Below are 24,750 nucleotides of genomic sequence, written 5' to 3'. Positions count from 1 at the left end.
CTGATTTCTAATTGGGCTTTTTGAATGTGGAGCGAACTACATATACATCCCTCTAAGCACTTTGGTAGTGGGAACGCTGTTTTACTATTATGGGGTTGTTACAATTTAACAAAAATACCAGCTCTGTAGCTCTGGTGCTGCTGCTGACTCAGTAACACAGTAGTAACTCATCAGCTAGAATGGATTTGATTGCCTTTCCATGTAAAGCACAATTTTTCTTTGCAATGCTGTTGTTTCTTATTTCTCTTTATAAGTAACAGTAGTGACTTTCATTTCAGTGAAAGTGCTCATCTGATTGTATCAACGGTTGCTGAATACCAATGTTTGTGAACAGGATTTATTCAGGAGATACAAGATATATGTTCACATTCTCTGCTGTCTTTCTTTCAAATTAGATGTCAAGCAAATTGCAGTGTCACTCTTCTGATAATAAAGAAAACATCTTAAATACAGAAACTGGAGCAATGGAATAATCAATAGCGCTGTTGTTTCCAAGTGGGTGACTGTTGAAATTTTAATTCCATTAAATACTCTGCTTTGGAGATGCAGCTTGTATTTTCAACCATTTGTCTAGCCACCTAAATTGGATCGTATTCAAGAAGCTTGCCAAGAACAAATTTGTAGGAAGAAATGTTATTCTTTGACCCAGGTTCAACATGTTTTAAAGCAACTAGAAATAAATATTTCTTAAGACTTTATTTAATGTTCAGCTTTAGGTAGTTTGGGTTATTTTCCTTCATATGATACAGAATACTCTTACTTAATAACATATACTTAGAAATTTCTTAATTCTTTCTTTCTATTGTAACTCAACTTTCCTGTCTTCTGTTGTTGTGACTGATATGGAAAATTTGGATATAGAATCTGGTGGCTGCAATCTATTGAAACCCAATTTAATGAGAATTTCTTTTTCATTTTACTTATCTGCCATTCCCAGCAACGTCTGAGGAATTCAAGTAAGTTAATTTTCTTACACAGATGTACCTAAAAACTTAAATGTCTTCTGTTCTTCACAAACTTTTCCTGTAAGGTGTAATGATAATGTAATTTGAGCATGAACATTTGGATCTTTCTTTAAATCTTGTACTGTGTTTTCAGCTGTCTAAAGACTACTTTCAGTGTGTTGACGATCAACTTGATAAGAGATGATAGCAAGGCGTCCACAATGATGAGAGCTTTCTTGTTAAATACAAAGCAGTTCTTGACTTTCCTCTGTGAACTGGACAGGGCTGCTGTTGAGAGCTGCTTGTTTTTTTCTTGGACAGACTGCAAGATGTGATGTAACAGGCTGAGTTGTTAACAGCAGGGAGTGAGTTTGAAGTATCTGCTTGATGCATGAACTGAGCTAACAGATTCAATTTTTATATAGTAAACCTTTCTTCTCAGAGTGGTAAGTGGTTTGGGTGCTTGGATTGTAAGCTAAAGTTAGTTCTGTTTTTTCATTAAAAATATTTTTTGAATAAATCCAAAGCAGTTTTCCTTAACTCTCATTACAGTAGTTGTAGTGTGTCCTGAGGAGATTGAAGAGAATTCCTTGAAACCAAGTTGCACATGCAGAATTGCTGTATAACAATGGAAGGCATTATTCTTCATAACTGGAAAAAGTTGATCTAAAAAGTGTGAAACTCTGCTTCTTAGCAAGTGCCAGAGCTATGAATTTCAGTGGTCAAATGCCAAATGTAAAATTGAGGATGACGTAAGATACTGACATATATTAGGCTTAGGTATGGACATCATGTGTGGGTAGATGTGAGGAGAGGAGGAGAAAAAGCTGTGTCTGTACTTGTGTCCACATTAGAAAACTTCATGCTATCTGTTTTTTAATTTAACTAAATTAATGGAGTATGTTAAGGTTTGTTTGTCCAAGGGACTTTTGAAGGCATGAAAATCACCCATGTAGTTTTTTTTTTTTGCTGGTTTTGCAGATGTCTTCTAAGACTTAGGATGACTGCAGTTTTCTATCTGTTTTTAATTTTCTTTCTTGCAAAATATAATGAAAAACAACTTTCCTAATCTTCTGATTACGTTGACATGCCAAGACATCCTTTTTCAGTGCAGAAATGCATCTTGGGGAATCCTTTAATGCAATGACAAGAAATGTTAGTAATTTACCTTGCAACTTGCCTGTAAATAGCTGTAAAAATTCCAGTTTCATTCATTTGTTCCAAGTCAGGAATATTTCTGTTGCTTAAAAATTGGAGGAAGTCTTCCTATTCCTAATCCTAAAATTAGTCCATTTTTTTAAATCTCTAAGCACTGTTATTAAAAGATCAAGATAGTTTGTGATTATGGCCTTAAATGCATTGTCTGGAGTGGTTTTAATCCATAAGGATTATTTGAATCATAAGAACTTCAATCCATATGAATTTTTTCTTTTAGATTTTCTTCTTCCCTTTTTCCTTATAGTTCTTATGAGTTAAAAGCAGTGAGATCATACAAAATTCCTTATGCTATTCTTTCTCCACGTAAAATCTTCAGTTGTGAGCTTCTTTGATATTAATGTTGGAGAACTCTTGAGCTCTAGGTCTGCTTTTCTTACACCCCGGCTGTAGTGTTGTTCATCCTTTCTTTGTCTCTTGGTTCTGGCTGATGAGGTGTTTGCAGGGAGGTTTGCCACTGTAATCACTTTGCGTTAACCATTAATTTTTTTCTCATCCCTTCCTGAAATGTAACCGTGGTAAGCAAACAAAAGGAGGGAAAAATGCTATTTAACTTCTGGAGGAATAAACTGCAGAAAAATATATGCTGGGGAGAAAATTGAAAACATCTTGGAGTGCACTGTAACATCACAGACCCACATGGGGAAATGCTTGTTGAGCTGCCACCCAAACTGTTTCTATGTGGAGAAATTTATTTTTGTAAGTGAAGGCGAGCTGCTTGCTCAAGATGAAAATCTACTTTTTCTGTGGCATCTTATCAAAGGCTGCTTTTCTCTCCTTCCACTTTCATCCCACCACCTCCTGCCAATTTCTACTACACACACACACACACACACACACACACACAGGCAAACATGTCCCCCCCAGCCGAAAAAAACAAATCCAGTATTTATGCTTTTACTCTCCCTCAGTCCATCTGGTCTGATTTCACTGTTGTGACCCAGTGTTGTTCTGCTTTTCTCACCTCATGGTACTGCATCCCAAGTTGCCACTTCAGAACAGTACGTGGTACCATTTCAGCTGTAGGTGGGGGGGCTGAGAGAAAAGAAGCAGTGGCATCTGTCAGCTAAAGGAAAAGAACTCGTTGGCAGAAACATAGCTGAAAATAAAGTTAAGCAGTAGAAGGAAAAACAGAGCTAAGGCTCTGTAGTTCAGATGAGGAAATGTTTTTCTGCATCATTTTATATACTAAGGAACGTCTGTTTCAGACTCACTTGCCCGAATGTTTATGCATGCTTTTGCTACTAGACAAGACTGGTACAACTGCATGATTTTTTTTCAGCTGCTTCTCCTTCCTCAGTAGCTGGGGTTGGAAACTGTCTTTAAGGTGCGTAGGGAATATGTTACAGGACTGATCACAACTAAGTGTTGAGAGCTTATCTTGAGACAGGTGAAAATCTTTTGAGATGGCTTAAACCTATGCACCATCATACACATACAATTGAATTAACAATTGGATCATAGAATCATAGAATTACACAGGTTGGAAAAGACCTTGAAGATCATCAAGTCCAACCAGAGCCTAACCACAGTACCCTAACTATAACAACTATAACAACCCTCTGCTAAATCATATCCCTGAGCACCACATCCAGACGGCTCTTAATCACATCCAGGGATGGTGATTCAACCACCTCCCTGGGGAGCCTATTCCAGTACCTAACTATCCTTTCTGTAAAGAAGTGTTTCCTAACATCCAACCTAAACTTACCCTGGTGCAAGTTGAGGTCATAATTGAAGTAAATTCTGTTTAGTTGTTGAAGTCAGGGGACTAACTCTGATCTGACCACATATTTCCTCTCTTCAGAGTAAGCGGGTGGATTTACTGTCTGCCCTGTGCTTTCTGCATTTGAGATAGTCAGTGACTGAAATGGCAGTGAAGCTGTTTCTGAATCTCCAACATAGAAGTTTAGGGCACTGAGTTTTGATTAGATTCCTGTGTGGTTTTGTGCTACCAGAGGGTATTTCCTGACTTTGTTTTGTTGGCGTGTCGGTACTGGAGTCAAAGTGTACGTGATATGATCAAGTCAGAAGTTGTGTTCAAGTGTAAGCATATCAGAAACCTTATTTTTATTTCTTATGATTTTTTTTTTCTGGTATTTTGTGGTATTTTTTTATTCTGTGTATTTTGTCACAGCACATGACTGCTGTATGTAGCAAGTAGTAGTAGATCTCATTATTAATGATATATATATATAAGAAGGAAGGGCAGGTTCAGCTTCCAACACCAGCAAAGCAATTTGTCATCTTGCACTAAGTAAAGCAGAGAGGAGTGGGCAGACTTCAGTAAAAGATTGTGCTGGCTGAGAACACAGAGTGGCCAGCACGGCTGGGCATCTGCTGGAACGCTCCCTCAGGAACATAAAGCCTCAGTACCAGGAAATCCATTAATTTGCAGTCAGTTGGGGTTTAGTGTACATCTGTGTAGGCAATGGAGAAGTCAAGTTAATGTTAGCCTGGAATTTTAGTGTGTGTGTATGTTGGAATGTGTCTGTTTTAAACTGTTAAAGCCTAGCATTCTCTGTTGCACTCAGTTCTCCTAGAAAGGAGGTTTTAGATGGTTGCTTGTCTCTTTTAAGACATATTACATCTGCTTCTGCACAAAGCTCCTGGCATGCCTTAGCAGAGGAGTGTGGGGATGTGGCGTTTTTGCTCACCACTGTTTTCTGGCTGTGGCTCTGGTGTGCTGGCAGACCACTGGATTGATGCTTGAATTGTCGTTAACTTCTACGTTAATGCATGTTTTGTAAGAGTGGAGGAAACTCACATTTTGATGTTTGTCCCGTGTTAGCCTGTTAGGAGTCGTTCTACAGTATCAGATGGTTGCAAGCAGAAGTGCAGCATGGCCTCTTAAGGCAAACAGTCTGGAAAACAGATCAGTGTTTGCATTAGGATCCTAATGTGTGGGTTTTCTAAGAGAACCTCTTGGAGTTGGCTGTGATGCAGTAGCGAAATTTGTCAGTTAGGCATGGTGTGATGTTGAGGCTGAGTACGTGTTTGTGCATGCATGTGGGTAAGAGGAGAACTAGAAATAAGGAGATTTAGAGATTGCTGTGAGTGAAGGTTAAGAAGACTGGTGAACTTGCTTTCTACAGATTTAAAAAGTTGAAGACAGAACTTCTCTGGACTGATAGTTGCTAACAACTGTGCATGGCTATTGTTTCTCTCTTACTCATTCCTCATCACTTTCACTGCATATTCAAAGCACTTGATGTGTAACAATCTCTATTCAAGACGGACACTCAGCACCACAGAGCTGATGTTGTATGTTGAGCACTGGTAGCTGCGTCCTGTATGATGGTGAGACCTTTGTGTTTCTTGGTGCTTCCTAGCCCTGGGCCCTGTGATGCTGCCAAGGGGTGGCTCTGGGGCAGCCATTTCAGCCTCACAATTGGTGGAAGGCCCGAGGTCTGTTCCTCACAGCAGCAGTACTATTTTCACTGAGTACAGAAATGGTTATACACTGTTCACTAGTCATGCAATATGAGCAATCTCATGTTTGAGCACATAACAAATTAATAATAAATAATGTTTATCTGCTGCTACTTTTATGCTTCTGCTTTGGCTACGAACAATTAAGGTTTTATAGCTGTGGAGATGTTGATGAACAGTGTGGAATTTCCCCTTGAGTCTTAGCTGAAGATAGTGCAGTTCCAGGCTTACCCTGACTTCATTCCTTACATAGCTGTAGATTGAACAGAGCTTTAATCTTTCTGTAGGTACATACTACAGGGATTTTACTTAATCTCTTCTAGCTTTACTGTAGATGAACATCAAAGGCTGTTCACATGAACGTTAACAGTTTATACTGTATTTTAAACCATCAAATAAACAAAACAAGCTCACCTGTAACACGAAGGCTTAAAATGCTGAGAAATGTGTGGTTTGCATCTCTGATATACAAGGTAACTTTGGTAGTACTTTCCTGATATCCTAAACACTATGAGGAGTTTTTTGTTATGATGATGTAGGAATGGTAAATGTTATCCTCTCTAGCTGATGAGTTGTCCACCTGCTGAAGAGTGACTTACTAAATATAGAACAGGAAAAAAAGTGCTTTAATGAAACTGTTTGAAATTCTAAAAATACTGAGATTATTAAAATTTTTATACCCATGTAGAATGGATGTAATGTTAGCCCTTTATTCCAAAGAAATGTCTGTTAAGCGCAGTGGCAGTTCTGGTTTGAGTTATGTTTATTACAATTGGTGGAACTCATCTGTTTAATAGAGAAAATAAAGCGTATCTGAAATAAGGAAGAAAATGTGTACTGATTTGGTCGTGATGAGACTGTGAATGATTGGAGCTGAATTTAAGGGAGAACAAAACAAAACTGATCTTTTATTAAAGTGTGGGCTTTTGTGCCTTGTATATCTTTCCATTTTCACCTTGTTTTTCTCACTTGACTTTTAGTTTTGGTACATTAGGTGTTGTCAGAAAATCAGGATGAATCATCTTCCTTCCATTTTTGCATCAAACTGAACAACCAGGACATATCTGGAGAAGCGCTGGAATCGTTTCAAGAGTTATCCTAGAGTGAGACCGCCTCTTTCCAAAGCTTTAATAAGAAAAAAGAATGAAGTCTGTTACTTTAGAGGCACATACAGATATACATACAGATATATTTCCATAAGAGCTGATTTCTTTTTCTTTTGTGACTTGAAGGTGTGGGGGTCATTTACCCTTTGCCAGAGTTATCTTAATTCTTTCTCATGGAAAAACTTCAGTATTTCCTGACTACCTTCTTATTTTTTTGAATGTATTTAAGATTCTTTTCCTGTTTGTTGATGAACAGAGTAGAAAAGCTAACAGCTTTATTTATGTAGATAATGCTGAGAAGGTTAGATATGTGCCAAATAAAAAATGATACTTGTATTTTTTTGAATTGCCATTTTTAGTATTAACTGTGTTTTCTCCTAAACAAATTATTAACGACTTGTTAACACATGTCTGCTGGTAGGTTTACCTTCTTGTTCAGTGTCTTCATCTTCATGAAAAATTGATAATGGGGGATAAGAAATGCTGACTGTTTTAAGTCCAGGTCCTGCTGCTATGCAGAGCGCTGTCAGTTCTTTATGAAACCAAGTCACTGAGGGAATTATGCTGGATACTTCTGATTTCTTTCTGACATTGCAATGTTGTTTTAACCATCCATTTTTTTCACATCAGGGGTTGCATGAAAAATAGTACAGCATTCAGTTTTTAGTTAAATAATAATTGTCTACTTTGCAGTTGATCCCTAGACTACAGTGAAGTGATCTGAAACAAGTAAAGTTTCTGTTTTCTTGGAAAATTGACTTACATATATTGAAAGCAGTTTTCTCTTTTGTAATGTTTTTCAGTGAAGTCTCAGTTTTTCTTTGCTGTTCTTCCTAAGCAACAGATGGCTACAGATTGTTCTTTTAGCAGCATAAATGCATGGTACAGTTACTTTCTGTTCTGCTTTTAGTTTTCTGCGTAATGCATTCATTTTGGCAATCAGTAGTAATCAGTAATGCTACGTGCGCCCACAAGTTGTGTTGGAAGTTGAGCTGTCCAAAGGCATTTCTGACCTTCTGCAGAACTGTTGGTCGAACTGAAAGGGGAAGATCTAAAGGGAATTTTGATGGAGTACTGCCAGCAGGCATCTGTGTAATTATCCTGTTAAAACACAGTAACATCTGCATTATCTGTGCGTGTGTAGAATAGAAGGAAACATTATATTTTCTAATCCTGTCTGGAAGCATTATGAAGTTAAAAGGATCACATTTTACCAAATCTGTGTTTTAACATGATAGGTTACACTTAATTACCTCTGAATTACCTTTCTTCTTTTGTCGGGTTTTATGCTAAAGACCCTGCCTCTGGCCATCAGCACAGAGCTTTTCTTGCCCTTGGATACTTTATGCCAGTTTTTATCTTCAAGTTTAGAGTGAAAAGATGGTCCTACTGTTTCTCTTGAAGGCAGCTAGCCAGCTCTTTTTCCTTAGTGTGGGAAAAGCAGTGAGAATATTAATTTTAGATACAAAAGATGTGTTGTAACATTCAGAAGTACGTGTTTTGAATTTAGCTGTAAAGTGCAGACTCATTGGATTACATTTTATGAATAAGGAGTAACGATGCGTGGCAGAGGCTACACAGAAGCAAGAAGAGATTATTCCAGCCTTCTGACTACTAGCAGTGTAAGCCAGGAGAGTGGATCAGTTTAAATGATGTAGGCTTCTTTTTTTTTTTTTTTTTTTCTTTTTTTCTTTTTTTTTTTTTTCCCCTCTTTCTCGCTCTTTACCCCTGAGGGAGTCTGATTTCCTGATCATCTATCTAGCCATATGCCATAGCTCTTGCCAGGATCTCCTAACAGTGTCATTGCCAGCTAAAATTACTTGTTTTCTGAGAGCTGAATTACGTTAAGAATCATCTTAAATTGCTGCATTGGCAACATCACAAAGTTTTGTGTACACACAGGAAAAATAAAAATACGTTGAAGCAACCTTGTCTTGAAATTTAGAATGGAAACAGCTTCAAGCATTGAACTTGATCCAGATATTGAGAGGTGTTCTACACCTGTTCAGGCACATCACTTTTCCTTTGTTCTGTTTCCAGTGCTTTTCTTTGTTTGTGCTCTGAGTAACACAGCACAATATTGCTGCATGAAAATCAAACACTTGGAAAAAAAAAAAAAAAAAAAGCATATTTCTACATGTTTTTGGTACTACCTACGGTAAAGACTTAGTTTAGTTCATAAAAATTTCTAATATTTCGTGTTAATTTTGCTACTTTTCTTTCCTCTTGCAACAGGATGGAGCTGAAATATGGATACATGTTGACTAAGGAGTCGGAATAAGACTGAGTCCTGCTCTGTGATCTGCATGTACTTGGACCATGAACTTGCTCTTTGGCTTCGTGCTTTAGAAACCTTTGTACTAACTGTGAGAAGCTGTTGGAATCATGGCATTCTCTCCATGGAAGCTGTCCTCTCAGAAACTTGGCTTTTTTCTGGTGACTTTTGGTTTTATTTGGGGAATGATGCTTCTGCATTTTACTATTCAGCAACAAACACAACACGAAAGCAGTTCAGTCCTGCGTGAACAAATTTTGGATCTCAGCAAAAGATACATCAAAGCATTAGCTGAAGAAAATAAAAATGTGGTTGATGGACCTTATGTTGGAACAGTGACAGCATACGGTAAGCGTGTGTTCTAGATTACATGATAATCTGATCAAGGGCTTTTCTAAGATGTCTAAACATTGTACTTTGTAATGCTGCTCAATTGACAGTACTTCATAATGCAGGTTTTCTGCACAGATGGAGAAGAACATTTTTTGCTTGTAAGTTATGAAGTGGGACAAAATTTAAATTTTCAGTCACTTGGAAATGAAATTATCTGCTTTTTTTTCCTTACATCTGTCTAGTAGCCATATATGTTATGCCTCAAGTTATGTGTTAGAACTTGGTTTAAAAAAAAAAAGTGTGGTTTTGCTGTTAAGGAGAACCTTAAGAGACTTTTCTCTTGGCATGTCAGAGTTGTAAGAAATTCCTTGTACAAGAATAACTTGCTTTGCTGATGAAGTAGAGACTTACTCTGTTTATCTTCTTCTCTTTTCCATTGTACATTTATGGCCAGTCAATTTTCCTAATATTTAAGCTTACGTATGTGGCCTAAAGATAAATTTAAGCTTAAATATGTCATATTGACTTCAGAGTAGAGAACATTCTTTTCATGAATTTCAGTGCTTTCTCTGGCAGTACTTCCTTTTGACCATTTTATACAACGTGGTGATTCAGTTTTTGTGTGTGTGTATGGAGCAAAGCATGTGGAAGTGAATGAAGCATATTATTAGAAAATAATAGTAAAACAAAAATGTCATCTAATATTATGTTAGGTAATGTTTCTTTTTAGTCTGATAGAATCACATCATACACCTTACTTTTTGGCTATTTTTAAGCTCACTTTCTTTTCTACTTACTCTCTTTGGTGCATATAATGAAAATATTGTACTGGATGCCTTCTCATTTCTGTTACCACTTCTTCCTCTGAAAAGAAAAAAAAGAATATTGGAGCTTATAAAAAGGTACTTGCCAGTAAGGCTGAGAGTATCTTCTGTAGCATAGCTAACAATTGCATTGCTCTGCTGATTAAATTTAACAGGGAGTCCCTATTCCTCAGTTCTTCAATAACTTCTACTGATGTGTGTCTGCACTTTGAACTACACTGGTATTGTAATTTTACAGAGCAGTGCAAGCTAAATAGAGTGGCTCTAGGTAAATATTTGGATTGAAGCCTTCCAAGCAAGTAGAGGTTTAAGGCTTTCACAGACTTGCAGAATGTTTGAGATTGGCAGCGATCTCTGGGTCCATCTGCTCCAACCTCTGCCCCAGCAACCAGACTGCATCCAGGTGGCTTTTGAGGATCTCCAAGGAGGAGACAGGTCTCTGATGTACTGGGGAGCACTCCAGGTGTGGCTTTCCAGGTGGAAAGAAGCACCTCTGTTGACCAGATGCTGAATAGTTTGCATGGGCTTTAAAAACCCTTTATCTGCTATTTAACAATTATCAGTGTCCCATTATCTTGTTTGATGATTGATGAAGAAAAAAATTAAAATCAAAAACAAAACAAAAAAAACCCCTTTATTTTTCTCCTGGAGTTGATGAGTAACTGCATTAATCTGTGCCCTGGATAGGCCTCAGTGTACAGGATATCCTTAATCTGAGTTCTCCCTGCAATTTTTTTTTTTGCCTATGACTTTTATTTCCTGTTCTAAATCCTGCTGTGGAACAAGCTGACTTGCTGCCAAACAGTGGTCAAGTTCCCCAGGCGAAGTTAAAGGCATTTGAAGGTGCCTGAAATAACTGTAAATTTTTTGTAAGTTAAAGCTGAATTTTGCATGGAAATTTCAAGGCCTATGAATAAAAAGAATGTTTAGTTTAAAGAGAAGTTTAGACAAGTTTTTTCAAATTAAACTGTTTTGAAGGATGTAAAGTCATGTAAAAATGCAGTGGGAAAAGTGCTATGATGAGTAGATGGATTAAATAATACTGTATTAAATTGAATAGTGTAGCCAGTTAGTCACTGTCCTCCTTGGCACACTGAATGATTTATTGATAGCAAATTATCAGATAAGCTGTTTTGGAATAAACACGTTTCTGTCTCATGTTAATTAGAACAGGTAGAATCTGCTTCATTATTCTATGACAACTGCTCTTACAGAGTCACAGAATGACTTGGGCTGGAAAGAAGGACCTGAAAGATCATCTAGTTTCAAGGCTCCCTCCCCCCAGCCTCATGCAAGATTGCCAACCAAAAGAGCCCTAGCTAGATCTGAGTGTACAGGATGTGATCTTGAGTTTTAGCCTTTCATTTCTTTTAATCTTATCCTCTGATTGCTATTATTGAGCACAGTCATGATTCCTGTGTTCAAGAGTAAGTACTAAGTTTGCTTGCTTTGGCCACTCTTACCCACTCAAAGGCTGTTCAGTCATTCATTAATTTGGATTACACAGCTTGTTTGCTTTCTCACTTTTCTTTGTACTTTCTATTGGCCTGTCAGATCAGTGGATCAAACACATTCTTTAAAAGAGTAGTACTTCAAAAATACACAATAAGCATTAGATTTTTATGGTAGTAAGCAGCTGTTTTGCAAAAAATTATTTTGAATCACTGCTTTGGCCCTCTCTCTCAAACTGGCCTCCAACTGCTTTTTTGTTCTGGCAAGAAGTGTCTTATATCAGTGTTTTAGTATTACTATCAAAAGATTACAGTGCTAGCTGGTTTTCTCTTGATACTTTGTGTATGCCTTTGTGTACTGTGTTTCTTCCTCATTTTTTCATGAATATTCCACTTTACCTTTCTTCCTGGATTTTCTTCCTCTGTTCCACGTTTTTGTTGGTGTTAAAGCCCTTTTCCACTCTTTCCTTCTGCAGACTCACCACTAAGTGTCTTCTGGACTCCCACTGTCAACTGTCATGTTTTCATGAATGTTTCTTTTATCCTTCACTGTATTGCACTGTGCGGGTATTTAAAATTATATCAAGACAGTCCATATTATTAGCACATAACATTCCAGTCTTAAGCAGACCAAAGAAAACACAATTACAAAATAGATAAATAAATAACAGCTCCATTGAAGGAATGGGACTCCTTTATATTAGGAGAAAATCATAAGCTTTCCAAGTGTAACGACCTTCCCTTATTTACTCTTATCTGCATAACATTTGAGCTGCTCCTCAGGAAGAGTACAGTTTCTTATGGCAAAACTACATCTGGTTTTGGGACAGATTTATCTCTTCAAATGTAAGGAGGAATTTTCTGCTACAGATCAGAAAGTTATCTGATTCTGAAGCTGTGGAAAGCAGAAGGGGTATTATACATACGTATATATATATATATATGTATGTATGTATGTATATGTGTATATATATTTGTAATAATGTGGGAAAATAATGTAAATTCATCATTATGAATTCCTTAATCCTTAGGCAAGGGTAAATGAACAAAGAACAATACTTTCATCTTATTTGGCCTGTTGCCACTTGAATTATAAATTTTTAACATGATAGCAGTCTATTTTTTTTTTTCCCTTGCCTGTCATTCTTTTAGCTTACCCAAGAGTTTGTGTGACCTTCAGAAAACTGAACAAAAGAAATAGGGAAAAAATAAAATAAAATCACAAAACACTTTTTGGGTTGTTATATGATAGGAAACTCCAAATACTGCTTGTTGATTTCCTTGCAAATGGAAATGCTACATCTGATCAAACAGATAAGTAGGCAAAAGTCACAGACCAAAGAAACAAGTGATTTTATTTGGGTGCATTTCAACATTTTGTGCCTGTGTAAAACCTGGTTGTGGTGGAAGACAGGCAGGAGGTTTCTGTACTGATTGCCCTTTCTTCTGGAAGTGGAAATTTGTTTTCCAAGTGAGAACCTGACAGAATATTGGACTCCGTTTCTGTAAGAGCTCTTTATTATGGGTTTAGGTCTTGTTATTGGAATAGCTGGGTAATACAGCAAAGACTTCCAGGTCCAGTATCTCAGTCAAATCTATTTCTGGCTTTGCTTTTAAGTGAAAGTACTTTGTCCTCCATTTCTCTTTTTTCCTTTCTACTTGATGCTTAAGTTGACGTGTCCAGCTGATTGTTGTAGATTGGACGGGAAGTTTTGCAAAAACGGAGTGATTTGGGATGTGTTTTTGCAGTAGAGTTAAGTTCTTCTGTTCTTCTTAGAACATTCCAGTTAGAGAGGGTGTGTCTCTAGGTAAAGTTAAGATGTGTTTGTCTATATAGAGCTCCAGAGTTGCACCTGAAGGCAGATGGTGGGTGCTTATAAGTAAAATGCAGGTATTCATTGCTATTTAAGTAACTTCTTATTACTTGAACTATTACAAAATGTATGTTTGGGGTTTTTTTTCTGTTTTTCCTTTATGTGTACCCACTTACGTTCATAGATCTCCTGGAATGCAGGATACATCCAGTAGTTGTACTGTGCTTTATAAAATACATAGGAAGACCGGTTACACATCAAGGAAGGCTTGTATCTAAGGCCAAGCAAAATAGGGAACAATAGTGCACTGATAAAGTGCGTGTGTGTGTATTTATTCCAGTCTCGTTCTCATATCTGTTTTTGATTGTCTGATAGTATGCGTTCATTATTAAGCAATCAAACTTTTCTTTTACAGATTTGAAGAAAACGCTTGCAGTCTTGTTGGATAATATCTTGCAGCGCATTGGGAAACTGGAGTCCAAAGTGGAAAATCTTGTTCTTAATGGAACAGGAGCAAACTCTACCAACAATACTACCACTCCAGCTCCCAGCTTAGGAGCAGTCGAAAAGCTCAATGTAGCAGGTGGGTATAGCAGTCTTTATTGACTGCTAAATCTGTATTTTCTCTCTCTATGCTGTGTGTTTTTTTCAGTTGCAAATATTTGAAATGTCTTAAAAAGCAAAATTCAAAAGTCTAAGCCAAATCAATTACACTCAATAGCTCTGATCTTTTAGAAGCTCAAAGACTTTCTGTGGTAACTTGCAGAAAATAATATTCTCTGCCGAACAGGTATATTCTATTTTATTAATAGTAAATATTTCATATTTTAAAATGATTGTACATTAGAAGTCAGGCCAATGTAAGTCTGGTCTGTGCATGATTTTCCTAGCAAAAGTAAATACCAATCTTGAGAGAGTGTGTTCAGGTATTGCAAAATGGAGTAGATGTAAGCTTTGGTAGGCAGGTGCCTTGTCAGGGCGTCAGCGAGATTGGTTGTGAAATGATAACATGATTAAAGCATGCCAACAGACCTAAACGTCTGCTTCTCTGTCCTATCCTGCTCATACAAGGATATTCAACCCTTATGGTTTCTTAGAGACAGAGGTCTTCTGTGTCTCATTTCCCAAATAATATAGAAGTGTGCTCATAGGAATTTAGCAAAGCCCTTTGCATTCATTTTATACTGCTGTTTGCCTCGCAGTAACTTTTTTTCCTAAGTCTTTGGTCTTCATTAGACAGATAAGAAACTAAAAGAAATGTAGCACTTGGAGAGTGCTGTCAGAGTGAACCATGTTACTACTACAAGCAATACAACTCTACATCTTAGCCATTATTGGAATGTGAGCTAGTACAATATTATTATAGTTTCAGGGTAATAAATAAAAATACAAGGACATTTTTCATTTTCTGATTTAGCAGAGGGTTGTTAGAGTTAGGGAACTATGGTTGGGCTGTGGTTGGAACTGATGATCTTCAAGGTCTTTTCCAACCTGGGTAATTCTACGATTCTATGATGTCACTGTTTGGGTATCTCCAGGATGGATAGCACCAATGGGCTAATCCTTGTGTATTTTGCTAGTTGAAGTGCTTATATTTCTCCATTTGAAGCTTAAAAGTGGAGGAACTTCCAAATGGAAGTGAAAATTTTATTTATACTTCTGACATTGTAACGGTTTCCTGACAATAACAAACTCTAGAAGTTACGTAGTTACTGCATGGAATTCCAAAAATGAACTTAGTAAGTGTTGCAATTGCTGATGCAAGTATTGCTAACACCTTCTTTAATTTAGAAAACAAAAAGAGACATTTTTTTTATCTGCAAGCTGGGAGGAACAGAAAAACGATTAGTGAAATTTTTTCCTTCCAAAGCCTGTCTGCAAATGGAAGCCTTTCTTGTAGGTATATGCCTGTATTTCAGAAAACAAGGTGGAGGAACATGATAATGGAAAAATTATAGTTTAGTTTCAGAGTCCAGTAACTAGAATTAGTCTGTGTTTTACATAACCGATTTTATCTGACTGTAATAAACATGGCAGGTATATAGTTATGACTCAGATTTATGGATTGCAAAATTTCTTATACTGAGGAAGTTTAAGGGCACTGACAATTGGACCATGCTGGAATTTCTGTATAGTCAACCAGAATAGCAGTACAAAAATAGAATTCCATTCATCAAATTAAAGCATATGTTTGTCTTCCTCCTGTTCACTTGTATGTTGCTTTTAGCCTAGATGCAAGTTTGTGTTTGAGTATGTGAGTAGTTCACGCAGTGCAGAAGAGGGTTTGTTTTGAGAAACACTTGCCTGTTGCAGTTGCTGAAAAAGTGGTTGAAAAATCACCTTGTTTAAAAAGGCAGCAGTGTTTCTCAAAGCGCTGGGGTCAGAGGATATTTAATTCTGCCCATACAGATGTTGTGTGTAAAACTGTCGGTTCAGGAGAGTTCTTATGTGTAACTGAGAAACTTACAGGGTTGCTTCTAATGTACTACTTGTAAGCAAAAGTTACCACATTCTCTTGATATTGAATCTTTCATTTTCTTTCTGGCAATATATATATATATATATATATATATATATATATATGTCCAAAAACAAATTTTCTATGTATTTTACTAATGTTCTTTTGAGGATACATGTATCCAGACATTGAGTGGTCACAGCAGATGCCAGAACAGATCTGCTGTGTGTTTGTGGGCAACAGGTACCTATAGCTCTAACCAAGGGTTAATAAGGGGATACACAGCCATTACAGCCTCAAATATGTAGAAACAGATGGAAAATGTCACCTGAATCATATGAATGAGGAGGGATCCAATAAACAAGGTTGCAACTTTTTGTAGCTACTTTTAAAACAAGTGGATAGGTTATTTGAAGAGCAACTGTAGGTCATCTTAAGCTTTTATCAGCATCTTCTGTAGGTTTCCTTGATATATAAATGATAGCACCAGTATGAAAACGATGAGGTAGGCAAATTTGTTTAGGAAGAGATAAAACATCCAGTATCTGGGCAACAAAGATTCAAAATAAAATAAAATAAACCAACATTCAAGAAACAGAACATAAACGAACTGTGGCAAATGTTAGATAATATGAGCTACAGGGTTCAGAGTTCCAGATGGTTGTTGAACTGGGAGGATTTACAACTTGGAGTACCATGCAAAAATCATAAATTACATCATAAAATTACCATCATCTCATAAAGGATTGAGCAATGCCTTCTGTGAAGGAGCCTGTCAGTGAAGGAAAAAGAAGGCAGTTTTGAAGCGCTTATCTATCTTTATTTTAGGATTAGTAATACAACCAGAATCTGAATTAAATCTGCCTAGCAGTAGTCATTGTGGCTCTTGATCTCTTGTAACAGCAGCCCAAAAGAAATGTTTGTGGCTTTCTAGAACAGTTTTGATCAATCTTTTAGCCTATGCTTTGACCACAAGAGCCTAAATTTATGTGATAGACATTGCTTGGCACGGAGCCCATAAGTTCTAGTATAGCAGTCTCGTTATCATGCTGAAACCCAAGATAGGCTGCTATTTGGACATTACTTAACATTAGAAAAATGTATGCTTTGAACAATAATTATTACTGCACTTAGGGGCAGATGTACAAACATCTTTGGAAAATCACTGAGTGTTTAATATCTAGGGGCCATGTGGAATTAGCTAGTCATTACTTTCTTAAAGTCTCCTTATCAGTTATGCTCTCTATTTGGAAAGGTATGGAGAAATGTAGTTGTGTTCTGTTCTTTTTTGGTGTCTTTTACTGTTCCACCTCTGGCTGTCAAGTGTGCTGTAGAATTGAGACAGCAGTGGTGAAATCTGCAGCAGGAGATAGCGCTTCATAGTGATGTGTGAAGTTCTTGGCATGTTAAATGATCTGAAGAAAATCCATCTGGATTATACTTGTTCATGATAAGAAGGTGGTAACAGTGGGAGGACTGTTGAGGATTTAGCAAGGACTGTAGCTTGGCTCCTTCTGGAGGAGGTAAATTCAAACTTATGTTTGATTCATTCTTCAGTTCTCTAAATTTAGAGACCAGAATCTCTCTCTTCCCCTTTGGATTTCCAGACAACTTATGTTGTTCACTTACGTGTAAAATCTACCAACTATTCATATCTGTATTTTGTTCAGGTTTAGTGTCTGTAGTGTGTTGCTACATCTGGTTTCTTCCTCATTGTTTTATAGAATCCTTCACTGAGATATTCGGGTTGATGATTGGACTGCATGATCTTGATGGTCTCTTCCAGCCTGAATCTTATCATGATTCCAGGAGCAAACTGATTTGCTTTTCTTTTGGTTTGAGTGAGAGGATAATGGAGTAGCAGCTCTTTCTGTCTCAAATATTTTTAATCCTAATCCCAAAGGAGTTGAGCATGGGATCTCTACTTGATGATGTCAGCATGGATGATGTTAACAAGCAAAGCTGTTTAACAGCTTGAATAGCTTGAGAAGAGTTCGTATTCCTTTTTTTCTTCTATCCATGTGTAAAATTAAAAGCATACTTTCTCTGTTCTTCTTTCTTCCCTCAAAAATGCCAGGCAACCTTGTTGATTTGACCCTGACAATTTTCAACTACTTTTTCAGAACCTCAGATTTATGGACGAGTAAAACGTTAACAGAGCTGTTTACAGGACTTCAGCCTATAGGTGCCAGCTGCAATAAAATCTTTTTTTCTGTCTCCTCTGCTTTCAGTTCTCCAGGGTTTACTGAAAAGCTTTAGTGAGATTTGGTAGCCATCTTCTCTGGTTTTGTGGAAAATAATATTTTCTTGTCTACATGAGCAGGTACCAACCTAAACATACGTGCATAGCAGAGAAGAGCTTTTCTCAGACACTGCCAATAATAACAAGCTAGGTAAATCTTAAATTGCTGTTTTTAAGATGATAAAATAGAAATGATAAATGTGAAATCATGTCACTTTCAAGCAGAGCTTCTCCACAGCACAGCTTCCGTTGTGGCTGAATGGCTGGGTCCATGTGACAGGCACAAGATGGATTTCATTTAGGCAATTTGGTTTTTAACACTAGGGCTTTTCTATGATAAACCATTTTTTAGTTTCATGGCTTTGTAGAATAGAATTCCACTGAGTATATTTCATCAGATAGGACAATCTCCCTGCACAAAAATAATCAGAGTCTGTCCTATTTTCTGCATGTGATTTTTTTATTTTCTGATAAGCAGTGTGTGTGGGTTTTGTGTGATGTAGGTTTTGTTTTTAGCTGTGAACCCTTGCTGTGTACTTCAGATAGCTGAGACTAATTTAAGTTAAGGAAACTGTTACAAGTCCTCATTCTTTAGAACACTGCTAAACAATAATGGTATTAATAACTAATATGCATGCTAAAAAACATTTTTTAAAATGAAGATGTTGACTTAAATAAGGGTGAAGGTTCTCTGAGACCATTCTCTTTGCTGTACTTCTGTGTGTGCTCAGTAAAAAGAAAATGGTTTTGCAGTTGTCACTATCTTGGTATAATAGCACTGAAAACTGTGCCAGCCTGCCTGTTTGCAAAGTGTTATTTTGCATTGAAAAATATGACTTAGGAAGACTTATGTGCCTTTGTTCCCATAAAAATAGCAAGTGAAGGTTAATGCCAGATTTCACTCCTACTATCCCCATGAACATTGATGGTTATTGGAGAGCTCCTTCCAAAACTAAGAGCAGTTCTGTTTCAGGATACTGGATGTTACACTAAACAAAAAGGGACAGTATTTTCAGTGTATCTGTTCATAGCTTCCAGAGCATTTCTAGATTATGCATGACCATGTTCTGGTGTATAGGCTGTTGAATTCACTTTAACAACTTGAGTGACTTTAAAGATGTTAAGGCTAATTTGGCTGCAGACTTCAGTATTTGTCATCTAAGAGATGATGGCATAGATGCCTGTCAGATATCTGGCACCTTTGTGAACATGTAGCAAGGCAAACTGACAAGTCAGTTTCAGCAATGCTGGAAAGAGGCGTTCTTGTTTTATGTTACTATGGTGAAAAGAATGTTTGTGTTTCCACGTACTCTGTCCTGCATACATTGGGGTGACATACTGAAGGCTTCTAGGTGGGAAGGAAGAATCAGGTAACTGAATGATCAGTTGATTTATTTCTATGGCTTTTTCCAGTGAACTTTGTTATGCATGGGAGAAGTTAGTTTAACTGTCTGCAACTATAGCTTATCCCATAGTTCTGTGCTTGCAGAGACAAACTTAATAAAAAGCTCAAGTATTGCTTGTTGTTTTGAATTTCCAAAGCTGTCGTCCTAAGAGCACCGCAGAAGGCTTTTCTTCAGCTAAAGTAGCAGGTACAATATTATCCACAGTCATGCACTGAAAAACAAACTAGTCCTCACAAAACATCATGGTGTACCGGATGTAATAGGATGTGGGCTGCACTGATTCTTATAGCTAAGATTACAGCTTTCTTTGGGTTATGCTTTGCTTAGGCTCATATTTATTGTGTCATATCCATTGTATTCTTTTTCCACACAACATATAATAGCAAGCAGCTTTTCCCACTTTTCTGTCAGCTTGCTTCCTGCAAATCCAACAGCGTGGAGCTGAGGAGAATTCAAGCCTCACCACTGCAGCACAGTATAATGACTGTGCAGAGGACCACACATGACTATTTTCCACTGCAGTGCTAAGCTGTATTAGTAATGCTGAAAGGGGCTGTTAGTGGTCCCCTGGGCTGCATTTTGATGAACCACTTGACTGCTACTTGAAATCTCCTAACATTGCATTGATTTCAGTAGTGTTAATGGAGCACAGCAGCACAGCTGGTGTGAGGATGGACTAGCAGTAGGAAAGTTAATTTTCTCCAAACCATACCAATGCTTTTGCTACCGATGATTCTAAAATGTTAGTAGAAAGCATTTTGTGCTCTGCATTTCAAATTATTGTAACCTTTCGTTGATTTCTTTGAATACATTGATAGTTCTTTCAGCTCACACTGCAAATTCTCTCTTACCAGCTGGAGAGGAAAATTAAATTCAGAATTAAATTCAGAATGTGTTAATTAGAGGGAGAAGGGGAGGGAGATCTTGCACAAACAAAAAAACCCCTTAACTGTCGTGTTGCTTCTAACCTTAAATGCCAGATTTCCGAACAGACATAGAAGCAAAAAGAGCATTCTATGAATTGATGTAAGATTAGTATGTTTATTGATTGATCAAAAGCTGAAGAAAGAGAGATGATGATTACTCAATCCTTTTGATATTAAGGAGAGTTCTCCTTTTGTGAGACCTCCTGATAGGAATACTTTGAGTTGAGGTACTATCTTTGCTATAGATAATCATGAAGGGTTTTTTATATGCTTTTTTTTTTCCTCTAGTCTAAGAATCTGGGTTTTGGCTTCACTATTCCTAAGCGTGCAAGCTTCTATGTCATGATAAATTCTTAAGATGTTTGCATTCAAGAGAATGAAGAGATGGTCCTCAGAAGGCTAGATAGGCTGTAGGCTGCTGGTATCAGAGTCTGCAAGTTCAGTAGTATTGTGGCTTTTTTATTTGTTTTAATCAATAGAACTATTTTAAAACTTGTGACAAATAAAATGCCTACCAAGCAGTAATCACTACTGAATAACTATTCTTCTGAGTCTTTGTTTCTATTACTGGTAACTATTATTAAGCTTAATATCTTTATGAATTATTTCCAGTCTTTCTAACTGCTTGACTGAGAAAAAACAGCACAATAATTTTTAAGCCACTTACAAAACTCTTTCTTTGAAGGATGTGCATATAGTAAAGGGGCAAAACATGTATGTAGTACTCACAGATCCTTCTTTTTATTGTTCTGTTAGTGAGTGATTAGGAAGCAAACAAAAAATCATTTCCCTATTGCAGATTGTTCTTTGAGCCATAGTTTTCGCTTGGGGACTATAAAACTTCAGTAAAACAAACAGAACTCCCTGACATTGCACTTAATTGTGAGAGCAATGAGGACCCGTACCTGCGAAATGGTGTTCAAATAGTGCGATGTCAGAAGCTTGTGACTTTACCCAGTTACTCTTTACTCATGCACTGCAACAAAGGAGAAGTACCTTTTCTGGTGCAAGGTCAGGTGGCTTAGCTTAGATCTGCCAAGTCAGTCATGTGAATGTGCCAGACTTTGCACTGAAATAACTGATAATTGTTCACAAGTTCAGTCTTTCCTGCTGTGCACTAGCAATCTCTGATGCAGAGCTGTTAATCTTTAAGCCGCCACAGACATTTATGAAGTGAACACATGGCTGCTATCTAAACATCAGGATGGATTTTCAGTGATATATTGAGTGTCTCAGGACCTCACTTAATGGAGCACTGCATTAAAAAGCATCAGTGAGCTCCTAGATTTATAATATGCTCACATTCATATTTTCAATTTGCCAATGCATTTACCTTCAGCGCACTAATGTGTTTGGTGGGTGCTTAATAATTCTCTGTCAGTAAGAATTAAGATAGCTTCAAAACACCTAAATGTCTGTAGAATGGAAATTAATGTCATGACTTAAGAGAAAGGATTGCCTAATCTAGTATTGTTCTGTACTGACTTGACAGTTCCTGTGTTTCTAACTGTTGACCTGATGTTCCAAGTTTTGGCTGGAAAGAGGTCTCCTAATTTGCATTTTAATTGCTTTAACTCCTAATTAAGGATAAAAATCTAGATCATTTCTTAAATACTATTTTCCATCAAAAATAACATTTATGTCAGACTTAATGGTGTATTTTTCCACATTGGAAAGAACCTCTTACTTCTGTCAGATTTGGAAGATCAGGATGTGTAGATAAGCATCCCCAGGGTTCCGTTTGTTTCATGCTCTCTTTGTAATCTATCTAAAAGTATGCATTGATGGTACCTGTTTGAGATGATCCCAACTTTCCATAGAATTACAGAAGTTATACTCCCATCTGGTTCAGTCAAAGGAGAAAGCGCTGACAGTAACAAGGATGGTGGATACCTGGGAACAAAGCAAGAGTAAGCTAATTGGGCAGTATATGCACAGTGAGCTAGGGAAATATTGCCCAACCCTTCACTTCCAGTATCTTAAAAGGATGTTTCCTCTATTTCTAACTAGTTCAAAAAAGATAATGTAGTAAGGATGGGAAAAGGAGCTGTCTTCTGAATTTTAATGTTATAACAAATGCTACATAGTAGGATTCTTCAGCTGTGTCTGGATGTGGATTCTTAAAAGGACGGATTTGTTAGGTTGTCTGTTAGAACTGTGAAACGGAATTCAGTTATGGTCTGTGTTTCTCTTTAGATCTCATAAATGGAGCCCAAGAACAGTGTGAATTGCCTCCTATGGATGGTTTTCCTCACTGTGAAGGGAAAATAAAGGTAACTGTGAGCTGTTTTTAATTTATGTTTATGTTCTTAAAAACTGAATATCTCTTGCAAGAAGTCACTACTCAGCAGTGTAAAAGAAGAGTTGTGTCCAAATGGTGATGTTTAGGAGTACACATCAATACAAAACTTAGAACTGAGGCTCCCAATAGAGAAGTTGTTCCATTTCCGAACAGAAAGGATGATGTTCATCCTTTTTCTGCATGATGACACCTATCATTCAATTTACTCTAAAACTTTGTTTAGATGGAAAGCTTCAAGAAAATAATTAGAAATAAGTAAATTAAACAAGTTCATTCCATTCTGGTTTGAGAATTTATATCTAATTCTCTGTAAATCATACAATTTACTAGTATTGCAGCTGGAAAGACTAAATATGGAAAATCATCAGACTCCACTGGAAAAGAAAAATAATAAACTTAGTAAAGTTGAGGGTTTTGTTTTTTTCCAAACTACATTTCAAATGTAAGGAGTTTGTGTTAATAGTTGGACTGAAAGTAAAATAGCTGGATGTTCACATATAATTATCACATATTACAGTTTATTTGGTGAAGGTGTAAACAACTAGAAAAGTACATGCCGAAGTGTGTTACCTTTTTTTCAGTAAATAAAACCCTTAGATTCATTTTTTTGTTTTTTGGGGTGTTTTTTTTTTTTGTTTTTTTTTTTTTTTTTGTGGAGTTTCTTCAGTTTTTTATATGTTTAAAGATAATCTCTAATTGTTGGTTCTCTAGCCTGTGTTTTGGTCCATTTTCACATACTGGCTGCGAAGTGGCTATGTAATACATCATTCGGGTGCTAAAATAAGAACGTAAATGAATCATTTGCTTCTTTGGAAATGGCAGATTCCTGCCAGAATCGGGCAGATTCCAATCTTAGTAATTCAAACAGCCTGTTACATTCCAGAGCAGCTGTAACAGGGGCAATAGAAGTCAATTCCAGCCACACCCACGTGTGAATCCTTGAATATATTTTCTTTTTGATATTTGCTTCTGTTTGTGCAGTTATCACTTTGTATAAACTGTACTTAAATTTGGTATGTAATTACTTCCGCAGTGTAGTTGAATGCTGACAAGCAGTGTGCTGCAAAATATTCGCAAACTTCCTTTTGGTTATTTGTCATTTTTGTTTGTTTGGATATAGTGACTCACAGTTTTCCTCTGTTATTTTTGACTTCAGTGTGAAATAGTCTAAATTAGAGTCATTATGTGGTGCTTCAACCTAACAGACTGTATCTTTGCTTTGTTTCAGTGGATGAAAGATATGTGGCGATCGGATCCCTGTTATGCAAGTTATGGTGTAGATGGGTCCACGTGCTCCTTTTTTATTTACCTCAGTGAGGTCAGTGATTCTTTTATCCATTATGGAACATTATGGTGCCTCCACAGTTTTTGTTAACTATTTTCAAGCAGTTTCTCATAACATCATAATTTTCTTCAGAGAACAATTAGGACAGAATTATTAAGAAATGCGTTGCTTTTTTTCTTAGTTCCTCCAGCTTTTTCTAGCAAGGAGAATCTTAAAGTTTATAACTGAATTAGCCACTGTTCAGTGAGTTTTCACTAGATATCCTGTTTAACTGAAATATGAAGCTTTTTCGTAGATCTTTGCATCTGAATACTGAATATAACAGAAAATAATAACCCCCCAAAAGTCATTATTTTTGAGTGAATTTGCAGATAATGTTGGTTAATGTTTTTGGTGTCTGTCAGAACCAAAACCCAGTTCTGTACACAGCTGAGTAGGGTGCTTGCCCTTATTGTTTGTTTGTTTGTTTGTTCCTCAAGGATTTCCTGTTTCCTAAGTAATATGTGTTCTCCAAGATGAAATTTTATCAGTTGAGTTTTACTGTGGGCTCAGCTTGTGGTGTACATGCCAGAAATAGTCAGATGTATTTGGTCACTTGACCCTTTCCTTCTTATTAGTAAAATTCTGCTAAATTATAGCAACTGCTTTGGGTAGTAGTATAGATACATAGCGAATTTCTACCTGTAGACAAGCTGGAGAGCTAAAGTGGTTGCAGAATTGTGAAACTGCTTTAATTG

The 24,750-nt window shown here is 36.9% G+C and overlaps 1 protein-coding gene across 3 annotated transcripts in view; it reads left to right on the top strand.

The window, feature by feature from the left end:
* Nucleotides 1-24,750, top strand: part of MGAT5 (alpha-1,6-mannosylglycoprotein 6-beta-N-acetylglucosaminyltransferase) — a 111,320-nt gene that overhangs the window by 33,730 nt on the left and 52,840 nt on the right. For all 3 annotated transcript variants that reach the window (XM_072341343.1, XM_072341344.1, XM_072341345.1), the window contains exons 2-5: nucleotides 8,933-9,320; nucleotides 13,810-13,977; nucleotides 22,623-22,699; nucleotides 23,957-24,046. In XM_072341343.1, the coding sequence (XP_072197444.1) occupies nucleotides 9,083-9,320; nucleotides 13,810-13,977; nucleotides 22,623-22,699; nucleotides 23,957-24,046 (573 nt within the window). In that variant the 5' untranslated portion in view covers nucleotides 8,933-9,082. The remainder of the gene's footprint in view (nucleotides 1-8,932; nucleotides 9,321-13,809; nucleotides 13,978-22,622; nucleotides 22,700-23,956; nucleotides 24,047-24,750) is intronic.

The sequence above is a fragment of the Excalfactoria chinensis genome, chromosome 7, assembly GCF_039878825.1.
Source record: "Excalfactoria chinensis isolate bCotChi1 chromosome 7, bCotChi1.hap2, whole genome shotgun sequence".
NCBI classification, from domain to species: Eukaryota; Metazoa; Chordata; class Aves; order Galliformes; family Phasianidae; genus Excalfactoria; species Excalfactoria chinensis.
Note: the sequence above shows the minus strand (reverse complement) of the source record. Positions and strands in the feature narration are given on the sequence as shown.